General features: G+C 46.8%; 1 protein-coding gene across 1 annotated transcript; it reads left to right on the forward strand.

Moving 5' to 3' along the window:
- Window positions 1-5023: 5023 nt before the first annotated feature.
- Window positions 5024-12658, forward strand: LOC140512055 (homeobox protein HMX1-like). The gene is made up of 2 exons (XM_072621420.1): window positions 5024-5761; window positions 9460-12658. Exons 1-2 carry the CDS (start codon window positions 5338-5340, stop codon window positions 10101-10103), a joined length of 1068 nt encoding a protein of 355 aa, XP_072477521.1. The 5' UTR covers window positions 5024-5337; the 3' UTR covers window positions 10104-12658.
- Window positions 12659-14473: the final 1815 nt, after the last annotated feature.

Consider the following 14473-nt stretch of genomic DNA (forward strand, 5'->3'; position numbering starts at 1 on the left):
CCCTCTGGCTGCTGTAGGGAAAGTTCTGGCACCTTTCCTGAGACCTCTGTATAGCTCCCAGATCCCTCAAAGAAGAAAAAAAATTCCTTAATGTTATGGTTTTACAAACCAGTCCATCTTTGTTCAGGACAGCAGGGCTTTACAATTTAAACCCACGAGATGGGAACATTCCCATTATGGGTTACTAGGACACTTTGGAGGTCAGGTTTCAGAGAAAGGCAGCCCTATATAATGTGAGAAGACCTGAATTCCTGCTCCTAATCTACCATATGCTTAATAAGCACTTATTATCAAACTGTGTGACTAAACCTTCACCTTAGGGATGAATATGCTCATCTTTAAGGTGGAGATATCAACAGTCTCGTTCACAGAGATGTCTTAAAAATAAAGTTATAGTTCCTTCTCTGTTCAGGTGAAGGCTCAATCTCAAATAGATAGAGCAAGAGAACATACAACCTCCTGTAAAGGTTCAATGCTGTCCCTCTTACCACTCACAATATTAAAACTACCAGTGTTATAACGTACTGCCTACCTTAGTGTTATTACTTTTTTTCCTCCTCCCTTTTGTCAAAGGGAGAGAAATTGTAACCCTGGAGTATCCCACTGACTGCAAGACTAAGTGTTTCTAAAAAAGATGAACATAGGGACTTCTGGGGATCATAACATGGCTCAACGTTCAAGAAATACACGTTGAGCAACTGTATTTTCCTTGGAAGATTGAATTATAGAAATCAGGCTACTAGTCATTGCTCTGCTAGGAACTACTGTGCTCTTAGCTTTTCAGGTTTTTTTTTTTTTTACCTAGACTATCTCCAAGGTCTCATCCAGCTTTGATATTCTGTGCTCTGTGTTCTAAGATCACTTTTAGTTCTATCATTCTATGTTCTGTGGCTCTGTTGGCTATTAAAACCTCTGTTCAAAGATCACTTCCTCATCTAATAATCTGTGGTTTTTGATCTCAAGGTCCTTTTCAGTTCTGAGAAGCTATGATAGGATACTGCAACTCATTTCAACAGAGACCTTTGTTAATGTCTACTGCTCCATATCAAGAAGCAAAGGTGAATCAGACTCAGAATTGATTTATTCATTGTGAGGCTCATGATCAAGTAGGTAAGATAAGAGGAGCTCACAAATATATGTATGTATATATGTTTACTTTTGTGTGTATTGTGTATATATGTGTATATGTGTGCATGTATCACAAATTAGGATCATAGATTAAAGCTGAAAGTGACGTTAGAGATCATCTAATTTGATCCTTTCATTTTACAGAAGAATAAACAGAGCTGGGAATAAAACAGCAGGTCTCCTGACTCCAAACCCATCTTCTTTCTCCTGAATCAGAAGTGGTCACAGCTCAGATACGGATGGGGGAAGCAAACAAGGTGCTATGCGTTAGTATGCCTGTGTCCTTTTTCTTTCCCTCCTTTTTTAAATGTCATCATCCATACTCATTATTTATTAGGAAATATTTGGAAAGTGGAGTATGTTGGGAGCCTGGGCTGATGCGGGAAGTGTGACACAAAAGGGTTAAAACATTCCCATGAAAAGTTCCTAACTCTCATTTTTCACCTGTAGTGGAAAGGGGGAGGACAAAACCAAAGCCAAAAACACTCCTGGAATTCAAGAATCTTTGGTTAGTGTCCTGGCTCCATAGCAAGAAAATTAGCTACGTTCACTAAGGAAAGTAATTTCCCATGTCTCTGCGACTCATTCGTCTACTGTAATGTGAAGGAGTTGGATTCACGTCTAACGTCCTTTCATACTCTAGGGTGTATCTTATGTTTCAGATCCCTTTTTATAGCTAACATTCTATGTTTCAAATTCTCTTTCAGATCTTATCTTTCTATATACCTTGGTGATTAGGCAAATGATAATTAACAATCAGGTACGGGTTTTTTTTTTTTTTGTTAAAATACTATGAACTAATTATGCCACTGTCCTCCTAAACGAAAGTTGGTGGCTCCTCTGGAAGACAAAATAGAACAAACCAAAAATCCACGAACATTTCCCGTGGCCATGTGAATGTGACCTGCCTCACTCTTACCTGAAGTGAGTGCTTGGAGTCCTTTCTTGAGTTGGAAATCCTAAGGAAGTGAATCCAAACGCGGCAGAAAGAGTCAGCATTGGGCATCCTCGGTCCCTTCCTTCCTGCAAATACTCGAAGAACCCTGAGGTTGTGTACTGGTGTCAGATGCAGCCAGGACCACCCGCCTGGCCCACTTAACTCCGCGCCCAGCGCACTGCGCCCTGCGGCGGCCGGATCAGAAGCTGGAACGAGTTCTCCACAACTGACTCAGTCAAACAAAATGAATGGATGGCCTTTGGAGTTTGGACTGGACAAGAGCTCTAGTGCTGAGCTTCAAGAAAGGAGAGCGGAGCCGTCTCTGCCGGGAGGAGCGACTTCCTCTGTTGCTACCTCTCTGGTTCCAGTGAGACACAGGCTCTTAGCCCCAGGGCGAGCGCTGCCAGAGGAGGAACAGGAGCGCGATGATTCCTTCCTCCCATCCTTCTCCAGTTTCTCTTGGTGTAGAGAGCTAGAGTCTCCTCTGCTCGACCCCTGTGCTGTTCCTAGTCCCTTGGGTACCTCCAGATGCATCTCTGGCCAGATTCCCAAGTGATGGTTCCTCCGGGCCCACTGTGTCCAAGTGAAGGATTCATCAGGACTCGTACGCTTTTTGCGTAGCGCACTTTGCTTCGCTTCCGCAAGACTAAGGATCCCCTAACCTCCTGTAAGAACCACCACCGAGGACTGAGGCTAAAGGGATGAAGACAGAAGTTGAGAGGCGGAGAAGGTGGTGTTTTAGGGGTTGGAGGAACGAGAGAGAAAGGAGCCAGGGTAATCAAAGACAATGTGAGAACCTCGTTTAGAGAGTAAGAATTAGACAATACCCTCCTGGGTCATATTATCATCTAATTCTCATACTTGGAAGGGATTTAAGGGTTCATCTAGTATCCCACTCCCTCCCACTCCCTAGAAAAACTGCCCACCCCAACCAGCAGATGCACACACACCGCTCCGGGATCCGCACAGTATCAGTGGAGTCGCATTTTCTTTTTACGTCAGGAAGGGCCCATAGAGAGCATACAGTGCAGTGGCCCCTTAACACTTATTTGCTAAAATGAATTTATTCAAAATCCTATGTTTTCCAAAAGGTGGAGTGTCTGAGTCTGAGAGCAGTGAGAAAAGATTTTTTAAAAATCTCTTGGAAGACGCAGTACTGCTATAATATCAGTACATGTATAGATTGTCTTAATCTGTTAAACAAACAAAAAATCCGGAAAAAAACCCACCACTATCCGTTTGAGAACAGGTGCAGACACTGTTAGCCAAAAATATAGGTTTATAGGGAGCCTCGTTTCCTCTGCGTGTGTCTAGTTTAACCACTCAGCCTGTGAGATCACCATTAGAGGGTCCACAGCTTCTCCTCCTCTTTCCCCATCCCCCTTCCCAATTCTCATTCACCTTTTCCTCCTTTCCCCTTGCCTTCCCACTTCTCTTTTTTCTCTTCCTAATTCTCCTTTCAACCAGTAAATATTTATTGGTTCACAAAAAATCCATCACAGATCTACGACGTGAAATGTTTATGAAAAGGGGGTTGCATCACTAAAACCTGTTTCATCTCAAGCATTCTAGGTTCTAATGTCCCTTCCACGCCTAACGTTGAAGTGCATTACACATAGCAGAAACAAAAATAGATCAGTTGATTAGTTATATAGGAATGGACCCCAGTGTACAAACATTTCTCTGATTAATTCGATAGTATCTTTTTTTTTTAAATCAACACTATGAATGTGGTAGGGATAATATAATGTCAGAAATGGAAAGGGAGTTAGTGGTCATCCAGATAATTTTCTTAGTTTCAAAGACAAGAAACAGGTCTGTAGAGATGAAACTACTTGTCTACCATCATACAAGAGAAAAAGAACCAGAACCCATATTCTCATACCCCAGCCAATACTCTTTCCGCTGCATCCTGCTTCCAAATAAAGTAACTAAAAATTTTATAATTGTTGGAGAGAGAAAGAAAGAGACGCACATACAAACACAGACAATCCACACACAATTCACTTGTATATCCGGGATATGTATAAGATAATTTCTAGGGAGTTGAGCTGAGTGATATTCAAGGTTCTGTATAAAATTCTATGATATTCAGTCAACGAAATGAGTAAAGATGCATACGAACCCCCACCCCCATCCCCTGCCCAGGTCACTGGCTTCACGCTGAGAGTTCTTGCTCTTCAAGTGGGCCTGAGGTACCCTCGCTCTCTGATCCACATCCTTCCTGAGATAATGCGATAATGAGATAATCTATGTAAAGGCCTCTGGAAACGTGAGCTCGCATTATATATTCTCTTTTCCTGAACAACGTTCTTGCAATATTATTATTAGTGCCACTTTGCGAGGTAGAAGCAAGGACAGCACAGTAATTAGTGGTCTTATCGGGAGGTGATTGGCCGACCAGGGCGTCCCCTCGGGTACCCCTCAGCCAATGAGCGTCCGGCAACCCCTCAGTCCTTCCTCTTCAGCACACGCAAGCTTATCCCTTCTCCCTTCCCTCTCCTTGGCTACCCGGAGCCCGGGAATGGAATAAATTGGAATGGAATGGGTGCTCGTCCTCTGCCGCCTTTTCCGCCTTTGGACTCGCTCTCTAATTGACCCAAATAAAAAGCTGGCGAGTGACGAGGCGGCCCAGAGGCCCCGGCAGCGGCAGCAGTTGTGCGCACCCTCCTGGGCCCCCTTTCCTGTACTGACCGTGTCGCCAGGCCGCTATCCACTCTGTTCTGGCGCCCCGCTAGAGCCATTTGACATCGTGCCCGGCCAATCGGCGACTCCCCGGGTGTCGGGGGCCGCCTGACACTTTTATTGCAGTGTTATTGTTTCGTGCGTAGAGTCCGCCGCCTCCGAGATCTCTTACCCGCTTGCGCCACCGCTGCGCCCCCTTCCCCCCACCCTATCTCCCGACCCCCCTCCTCCCTCTTTCCATCTCCCCCTCCTCCTCCCCCCCACCCCAGTCCCTAGTCCCTGCGGCCTCCCACCCCCACCCATCTCCGCCAGTTGCAGGAAATGATGGCCAAGAGCCGAGAGCTGCGATGAGCGCTCAAGAGGGGAATCGGCTCTCAAAGCGTAGACCTCGGCCCCCACAGAGCCACGAGGCGGCTGGAGCTGCCGGGCCCCCCTGCCTTCCAGCTTTCTGAAGGGCTCGTTCGATCGCGCTCTGTTTTCTCTTGCTTGCCTTCCCCCCTCCCCCTGGCCACAGGCAGGCGCCAAGAGAGAGGGAGCGAGAGAACGAGGAGCTAGCGGCAGCCCTCGCCAGCCGGCCCGCCTACATCATGCCGGACGAGGTGACGGAGCCCGGTAGCGCCACGCCGGCTCGTGTCTCGTCCTTCTTCATTGAGAACTTGCTAGGGGGAGAGGGCAAAGAGGCGAGCCGAGGGGAGGACGAGGACGAGGAAGAAGACGAGGAAGAAGAAGAGGAGGAGGAGGGGGAGGAAGACCAGGAGGAAGCGCGGAGGCGGCTGAGGCAGCTGCGGGCGCGAGCCGAGAGCCGGGAAGGTCGTGAGCGTTGCGTACTGGGAGTTGGAGCTGGAGCCGGAGCCGGAACCCGACCTGGCCCCTGCCTTCTGCCCCCACCCCCTGCCTGCTGCCCCGGCCCGGCGTACGGCTTCGGTGCGCATGGCTACGCTCTTGCAGAGAGTCCGGCTCAGTGGTACCGACGCACGCATGCTAACTACATCGGTTGTCACAGTCCAGACAGTAAGTCCTAGGTGCCCCGTGGCAGGGCTTGGGGGCGGCGTAGGTTTGGCGGCTACGAGGCCTCTCTGTCGACAATGCTGGGGAAGGGGGCAAACTGGGCGTGGGGACGTTGAGGAAAGGAAAAGCGAGGGACTAAGTGATTCTCAGGCCCCAGTTGTGCAGGCTGCTTTCGTCCTCAGGGAGTAGAACTCCAAATGATCCGGTTGGTCCAGACCCGACCCAAACCTCAGTGGTCCTTTGGATTTCTGACAGCTCCAGCTTCTTGCCTGATGCCTGGGGCACTTCCTACCGGACCCTCGGAGACCATCCTTTGCTTTGCTGAGCTTCCTGAGCAGAAACAGTGAAGAGAGAAAGGAAAACGAGAAGGACAAGGGGAAGAAAGGAATGGCAAAGAAGACAGAGATGCTGACAGGGGGAAAGAAAAGGAGAAGACAGAAAACTGAGAAGAGAAAAGACAAAGCAGAAAAAGAGGGAACAGAAAGATCGGGGAGAATAGGAGAGAGTGGGAAGTAAAGGAAAGAGGGAAAAAGGAAAGACGAAGAGAGTGGAAACTAGGAGAAGATGGAGTTAATCGTCCGAAGTTCAGACGACCTGACGGAGAGAAGGGAGAAGGGAATTTGGTGGCCAGAGTCTGGCCCGGTCTTGAACTCTGTATCTCTTTTTTGCTACCTTCTCCCTATGCCCTCCCTCAACCTTTCTATTCCTCTCTTTGTTCTTTCCAGTGGGAGCCAATGTCGAGTGTAGGTGTCCTCATCGTGAAACTCCACCTGGCTCCTTCTCAAGAGAACTGCCTGGAATTCCCTAGCAGCCAGTGGGTTTTTGATACCCTTTCCTAGGAAGCTACTGAAAAGGAAATAGGAGAATCTGGCCTAGGAGAGTCAACTTCTACTTCCGAGCTTGTATCAGAGTACTTTCCCTCAGATCTGGGTAAAACCTTGCTGGGAGCAGAAAAACTGCTACCATTAGAAGGGTGCAAAACATTTCTGTTTACCTTAAACATGGACCTCTTTTTCTTCCAGCGATTTTGAAACCTGTAGTTCTCTTCCATTCTTTTGAAATGGTCATATTTCCTAACCTTAATATTTAGAACCACAGGTTTCTGGGATCGAAAAGACCTTAAAACAGAATGCTAGATGGCAGAGAAAGAAGGGATAGTAGAACATGAAATGTCAGAGCTGGAAGGAACTTTAGAACAAAGAAAGTGGGAAATCTGAATGGGGAGGATCCTTAGATAATAGATCTGAGAATTTGGAGCTGGAAGTGACCTTTGAGACCCTGAAGTACCTCTCCCTCATTTTCCAATGTGGGGATTGAGACATAGAGATGATGACTTTTCCAGGGTAATTTAGGGTTAGGACCTGGACTATTCTGGATTAGAACCTAGGTAGAATCCTGACTCCCAAGTTGGTGTCCTTTCTACCATGCCCAATTGATTATTCGAAGCTTCACTGAAGATAAAATATCTCTTGGATGTGATTTCTTTTGAAGCGTGGTGATACTGTCCACCTGTAGGCGTATTTTAGTTGTATATACACAGCACATAGGGAGTCATTCCACTCTCACCAGAGGAAAGGAATTATTCCTTTCTTCTCAAGTGACCCTTTCAAAAGTCTTGTTAAGGAGATGCTTGCTGTGGAGTGTTTAAGGCTTATTCAAAACTGCTATAGTGGAGCCAGTTCAGTGTGAAGTTTAATGTAATGGGGGAAAAGCACTAGATTTTGTGTCAGAAGGGGTGGGATCCATTCCAGCTCTGCCTCTTATTACCTATATGACCTTGAGTAATTCACCTTCACTCTCTGGGCCTCAGTTTACTAATTTGAATATCAGGGAGTTGGCCCTTTGAAGGTTTCTTCAAGCTCTAAAATCTTGATTTTATTACCTTATGCTAATATTTCCTCAAATAGAATTAGGGAGCTTTTTTCTATTGAAAAATAACCACCACTCTCCCTCCACCCCCACCCCTTGCACTCCAGCTCAGGGTGAGGTGGGGCCTTCCAGATGAAAGAAGGTCTCCTGGGAGATGTTTCTGGCTTTGTATTTTGAGCTTCAGAATTCAGATTCCTTCCATTCATAGTGCAATGGAAGCAGTTAGCCTGTTTGATACACACTCATAGCTTACATCGTCAATCCTCCTTCTTCCGTAGACTTACAACATTTCTCTTCCCTACTTGAGCCTCTACAAACACTTATCTAGTGTGAGCCCTTTGGCAGAATGAGGGGACAAAGAACTCAAGACACCAGCTCTCCTATTCGGAATACCCAGAATTGCAACTCGAATGTTTTTCCGGTTTATGCAATAGCTCTTCGAGATCAGCTGTGAAGTTATCCGGATTTCAAAACTGAGAATAGAAAGTCACAGAGGAAAGTGAGATTCCTGGGTCATAATCAGGACTGGTCAAAACCTGAACTTTCTTCCCGCTAGAAAGAATCTCCTCCTGCCGGGTATTCTGATTCCCACTTGAAGGAAGGATCCTAGTTAAAATCTCTTAGACCTGGGGCCTCTGTACACTGTATATATGGCATATGTCCCCCCTCCAGCAATTAGTTGGGCTTTGCCTCCCCCGCCCCGAGTTTCTTCTATTTCTTTCAGACCCCGGAGGGCTGATTTATCCACACTCCCCCAGAGTAGTAATTAATGCTAAGCCTAATGGACAAATCAATGGGGAAGGAGTATTTAAATCTAAGACAGCAGTATTTATAAAGGAGCGCCAACTCTAGAAGGGAAGGTGAAGAAGGTGGAGGCCTTGGGTGGATGTTGGGGTCGGGGGAGAGTGCCCTATGAGCTGGATTTTCCCCAGTCCTGATTTTTTTTTTTTTACATTGGGGTCTTAGAATGCATGTGTTTCTGTGTAGATGAGTCTATTTCTTCCCACTCATGTGTATATTTCAGAACTCTTGAATATTCTGTTTAGCGTACTGTAATTAAGGAAATATTTTTGCTTAAAATGGTGTGTGCAGGTGCGTCTTGGACGAATGTGAGTCGCAGAAGCCAATGATTTCCCCCATGTCTGTATGTGAGAGGGAAATTCCATGTATGAGGGTTTTCTAGATGCTACTGTGTTATTTGGATGTTAGTTTCTGTGTGTGCAATGTCGATATGCCCAACGTATTACGATGGATTTGTGTATGTATGTGTACATGTATATTATATGTATGTTATGTAAAATGTTTGAGAGAAATTCTGTGGAAACGGGAAGTATTTCCTTATGTCACTGTGTAACTAAGGGTTCATTTCTTCGCAAGACAGAGACAGTTTCTATGAACAGTGGCACATGAGTGTTTTAATATGTGCTATAAATGTTATACAAGATCTCAAATGTGTTCACATATCACCGTTTTACATATGTCTATGTGTATTTGAAAGTTCGAGAGAATGCATTTCTCTAAATACGGCTTTATCCTGGGTTTGGATATGAATAAAGAGGGTTTGGGGTTTTTTTTTTTTTAACATGCATGAATGGGGGCGGGATTGAAGTGAGTGTGAGACAAAGAAAATCTGAACCCTGACGTTTGTGTATTGTCCCCGTGGGTTTGAATGGGGCGGGGGGATTAAAAGTGTGTTTCTGCGTGTGTCTTCGTGAATTCTTGTGTGTCTCCAATTTCCCATTGGCAGCACGGCTAGCAGAGTAACAGAGATGACTAGGATAAGGCTAGTTCAGTGCTGGGAGAAACAACCTTGTCCCTCTTTGCTCTCTCAGCCAGTGACCCGGACTCCCCAGAGGTCGGCGAGGAGGCTGGCAGGCCTGAGAGCGGTTGCAGGCGGCGGTCAGGAGCCCCTGGATCTGCGGAGCGCCTAGATCGCGAGCCCGATGAATCCGCCTGTAGCAGCAGCGGCGGTGGCGGCGGGAGCGGACGCGGAGAGGAAGACAGGCCTGAACCGGACTCTGCCGAGCCTCGGGCGGCTGGCCGCAAGAAGAAAACGCGCACAGTGTTCAGCCGCAGCCAGGTGTTCCAGCTGGAATCCACGTTCGACGTGAAGCGCTACCTGAGCAGCGCCGAGCGTGCGGGTCTGGCCGCCTCCCTGCAACTCACTGAGACGCAGGTGAAGATCTGGTTCCAGAATCGCAGGAACAAGTGGAAGCGGCAGCTGGCTGCAGACCTGGAGGCCGCGAGTTTGTCACCGTCTGCTCAAAGGCTGGTCCGTGTGCCCATCCTCTACCATGAGAACTCACCAGCCACGGGAGGAGGCCTGGCTTTCCCCTTGTCGCCCGCGTCGGCGCCGCCCCCGCCACCCCTTGTGGGCTTCCCGGGAGCGCTTGGTTATCCATTGACCGCCTTTCCGACTGCCGCAGCTGCCTCTCTTCCCTTCCTGCGGGCCTCTCAGATGCCGGGATTGGTCTGAGACACCCTCTCTCCTCTTCGCCCCCCTCCATCCCAAGTTTCCAGGCTTGCTCCCCCCTTCCCCTTCCCACACACACTCCCATCCCTTACTTCCCTATGCTAGCTAGCTCCTTGGCCCCGTGGGAACTGTTTTTCAACGCTTTGAAAATTGTTTCAAGTGCAATAAATAGATCGGGAAAGATTGGGGGTGGAATCAGGAGGACCAGTATGGGGACTGACTAAAATAACACTCCTGCTGCCTGCCACCAGGCGGATTCTACCCTCCGGCCCAGATACAGTGCCCAATCTGTGGGACTCCTTAGGATACCACTCCCAGACCCTTAGCCCAACCCAAGAGAGCCAAACCCATCAACCTTCTCCACCCTCAAGCATCAGGCCGGGAATGTAAAGGGGACACACGAGCAACACACAGAATCAGGGCCCTAGAGGACCTATAGACGCACAACTCACATACAAAACAAAATCGAAACATAACACATCAAAAACTCAAACACACCACACACAGCACAACACATCCACGAATGCAACACACAACGCACAATCAGCAGACAACAGGAAAACACACATAAGCAACCCAAAATACTGCCTTATGTGAAATCTCACACAAATTACACAAGTGGAAGCAACACACAAACATGCTTGCATCTATAGAAACGCACACGTGTTCAGAAAGAAATGCCCATAGTAAGGCAGATACATTTATAAAAGTAGCGATTCATACTGCATATAACATACAAACACCCAAAAATCTAACATGCTTCCACATGCACCTACAAACACACCACCATCTACTACACAAAAGTGCATAGAAATATAACTAGGCTACACACGCCCAACACACATGAACCTAACATAGAAAATCCCAACACAGCACAAATACAAACACACAAGCTCTCATACATAGACACAGGAACATTCTTGCTTTGTGTTGTCCCTCGGCAGGATTGTCTGGGTGCTCGGGTTTAGCCCATGCCTGTTCTTTCCCAGTGGTTCCCTATTTCCTTCCCTTCTACCCACACAGTGGCCTTGAAGTCCCAGGTCCCTTCTCGGAGAAGAGAAGAGCAGGCACTCGGGGAAAGACAGGGTCAGGATCACAGCTACGCTCATCCCAGCCCTCTGACAAGTAATAAAGCCCAAACTTGGAAGCCGGAGGCAGCAGCTGCCTTGATTTACTACGAGGTTCTTCCAATGGTGCTGGCTATTAACGCATGAAATAAAAAGGTCCTTGTCTGCAGGGGCTGACAGTGACTCCTCAACTCGCTAGCTATCCTGTCCAAGAATAAGGATGCTTGCTCAGTTCGGGCCCCTAAAGGCTGGCGCATTGTACTTTGGGCTTTCCTGGAGCTCTAGATAAATCTCTGAGGCCTGGGATCCAGCACGTGAGGCCTTCCTACCAGGACAGCCTAGGGCTCTGTTTCCAGACAGTGGAGCTAGGGCTGGAGGTGATGGGAGAGGGGAGGAGGGGGACATATCCCGGGCTCAGGATTTCAGACTGGAGCAGAGAAGCGCTTCACTTACATCATTCCCCCAAAGGAGCTAGTATGTTCCGGTCTTTCTGCGCCCTGCGTGATTTTCCCAGCTGCTGCACTATCTCACCTGAGCCCGCAGTATATGGAGTATTATGCATGCTTCCAACGGTGTATTTTTTCTAATAATCTTTTATAAAAAATAATAATACCCTGCCAAATGCCTCACCCTAAATGCCAACAGTTTCTGAATTAAGGAGTGGACTCAATCTATGAGCAGAATACAAATGCTTGCAAAAAAAAAAAATGCGATCCCATTCGACTCAAAAAATATCACAGTTTTACTATATGCAAATCCCTATGTGTAAAGTATAGTGGAAAGAGTTCTGGACTCGGATTCACAGGACCTTGGTTCTAGTCTAGCTTTGCCACTTAGTGCGTGACCTTGGGAAAGTAATTTCACCCCTCAGAGTCTCATTCCCTTTACTGTGAAATGGGAATCACAATGATCCCCACAGTATTAGTGTGAAGACAGTGCTATATAAATGAGAGCTTTTATTAAAGGTGTTAGTTTATTCAGGCTGAGGGAATTGATCCAGGCATTATTCTGGAGTAAAGCTTTTATTGTGAGTCCTTTGTGCCTCCACCACCTCTTCTCACCACCACCACCACCACCAATCTTTGAACAGTAGAATGTCAAAAGTGAATAGAACCTTAGCACACTATGTCAGAATTGGGAAGGGACCTTGGAAACGATCTAGTCAAACATCCTTAAGGTATAAATGGGTAAACTAACGTCTGAGAGATGAAATAACTTACCCAAGATCATTCAGCAAGTTAGTATAGAGGTTATGGCTCTAACTTCGAGGTGTTTGGTTTGTTTGTTTTTGTTTTCGTTTGGTTTTTGGTCGGGTGCTCTTTCCACTACACTCCATTGTCCTGTCTGGGTTCCTCCTGTCATACTTTCCAGGCCCTTAGAAAGACAAGACTTCTTAGAAAAAGCAATCTCATTCTCTCCCGAACCTCTTCTTGTTCACAAATGTGTTGGGGGGGGGGGGGGAAGGGAAGGGAGAGAGAGAGATGTTTATCGCTGGAGTCAAAGATGGAATCTACCGTCTTCTTCTGCTTTCTTTGAAGGGTTGAAAGTCTTAACGGCCAACCTCTGCCCCTCAATTGCCCCCAGAACCGTTTCACCTCAGGAAAAAAACATCCAGCTGCTTCTGCCCAGAGTCCCATGATTCCTGGTAGGACAAGGCCAGTTAAGCTGGATTTTTCTCTCTCCTGCACAAGTTCCACTCCAGCAGAGGTGCTTACCTCCTATTCCCAGTCCATCCTTCCAATATCCTCCTACTTCTAACCCAAAGGGGAAGAGGTAGATTGAAATCAGGCTGGAGTCACAGAATGTCAGAACTGATTGTTCTCTTAAGGAGCGTTCATTCCCCTACCATTCTATTTACGAAGGGGAAACTGAGGCCCAGAAAAGATAATTGATTTGCCTAAGATCACTCAGTAAATTAGTGACAGAATCAGGACTCTTGTTAGGTTTGTCTCCCAGCCCTATGGCGTGTTTTGGTGCTCTGGAACAGCAACCCATAGGTGCAGGAACCAGAGACCCCCATTCTAAAGGCTAGCTACCTGCCTAGGAACAAGACCCTTAGTCTCTTGAAAAAGAAGCAACAGGACTCTCAGAAGAGATTCGTTTCTTTATTTTTCACTGGGCAGGGCTGGGGAAATGTTTTTCATTCCATTTTGTTTTGAAAGACATGCGTCCTTACCAATAAAACGGATTTTTTAAAAAGACATCCATCTAATTGTAATTTGTGATCATGGGATGGGGGTGGGGTGAGATTGTGAAATAATAGCTGGATCAGGAAACAGAGCCTGAGCTAGTAGCCTCGAGGGCTGAAATCGGCTAGGGACCTTGGATACTTCGAGGTGCTGCAGGCTGGAGAACCCGTACACCATGACTTACTCAAACACCCAAATTTCACTCAACAAATATTTACCTTATTCACAGCATAGGTAGGCAAGACAGATTCCCCCACCTCCCAGCACACACTCGTGTGGGTATTCATACGCACACATTTACGCTTTCATCCACTGGAACTTTACCACCACAGATCAGTCGGACTCTTTCTCCGCCTTGCCTTCTCTTTCTTTCTCACATCAGAGAACCCCGTGTTTTTACCCACACCCAAGGGAAGCTCATCAGATTTCCTTTGTCTCTCCAAACACATCCGTAAAATGTGTACTCCCAGTCACGTTAATGTTCCAAATCCCTACTGCATATTTGTCAAACACATTCAGACCCGTTAAACTCATATTTTTGTTAGGAGAAACACATACTAGTTTCCCACTAGAAACACAAAAACATATTTTCCTTCCAAATACATACACACTCATACTCAAAACGCCTAAAAACCTTACATGTCTCATCATACATTTGTTCATACATTGTTGTTTAGTTGTGTCCAACTCTTCGTGACCCCATGGACTTGGCCATGAAGTTTTCTTAACAAAGGTACTGGAGTGATTTGCTCTTTCCTTCTTTAGCCTATCCCCATTTTACGGATGAGAAACTGAGGTAGAGAGGGGCAAAGTGACTTATCCAGGGTCACACAGCTAGTAAGTGTCTGAGGCCAGATTTGAAGTCAGATCTTCCTGATTGGAGGCACAGTACTCTATCCTCTGCACCACCTAGCTTCCGTCACCATACATAGAGATACCAGAAAACTTTTTCAAGAACTTTTCTCCTTAGGCCACTCACTCTTGAAGGCACAGATAAGACTCCCAAACCGACACATATTCAGTTACACATAACAAACACAAATACATGCGCATGAACTCATAAATACATATGTTTTTACACGCCCGCTCACACACACACACACACACACACACACAC

This window comes from Notamacropus eugenii, chromosome 6 (assembly GCF_028372415.1).
Source record: "Notamacropus eugenii isolate mMacEug1 chromosome 6, mMacEug1.pri_v2, whole genome shotgun sequence".
NCBI lineage: Eukaryota > Metazoa > Chordata > Mammalia > Diprotodontia > Macropodidae > Notamacropus > Notamacropus eugenii.

Coding starts and splice junctions, on each gene's coding strand:
- LOC140512055 (XM_072621420.1), top strand. CDS start 5,338: ATGCCGGACGAGGTGACGGAGCCCGGTAGCGCCACGCCGGCTCGTGTC. Junction 5,762..9,459: donor CGGTTGTCACAGTCCAGACA/GTAAGTCCTAGG, acceptor TTGCTCTCTCAG/CCAGTGACCCGGACTCCCCA.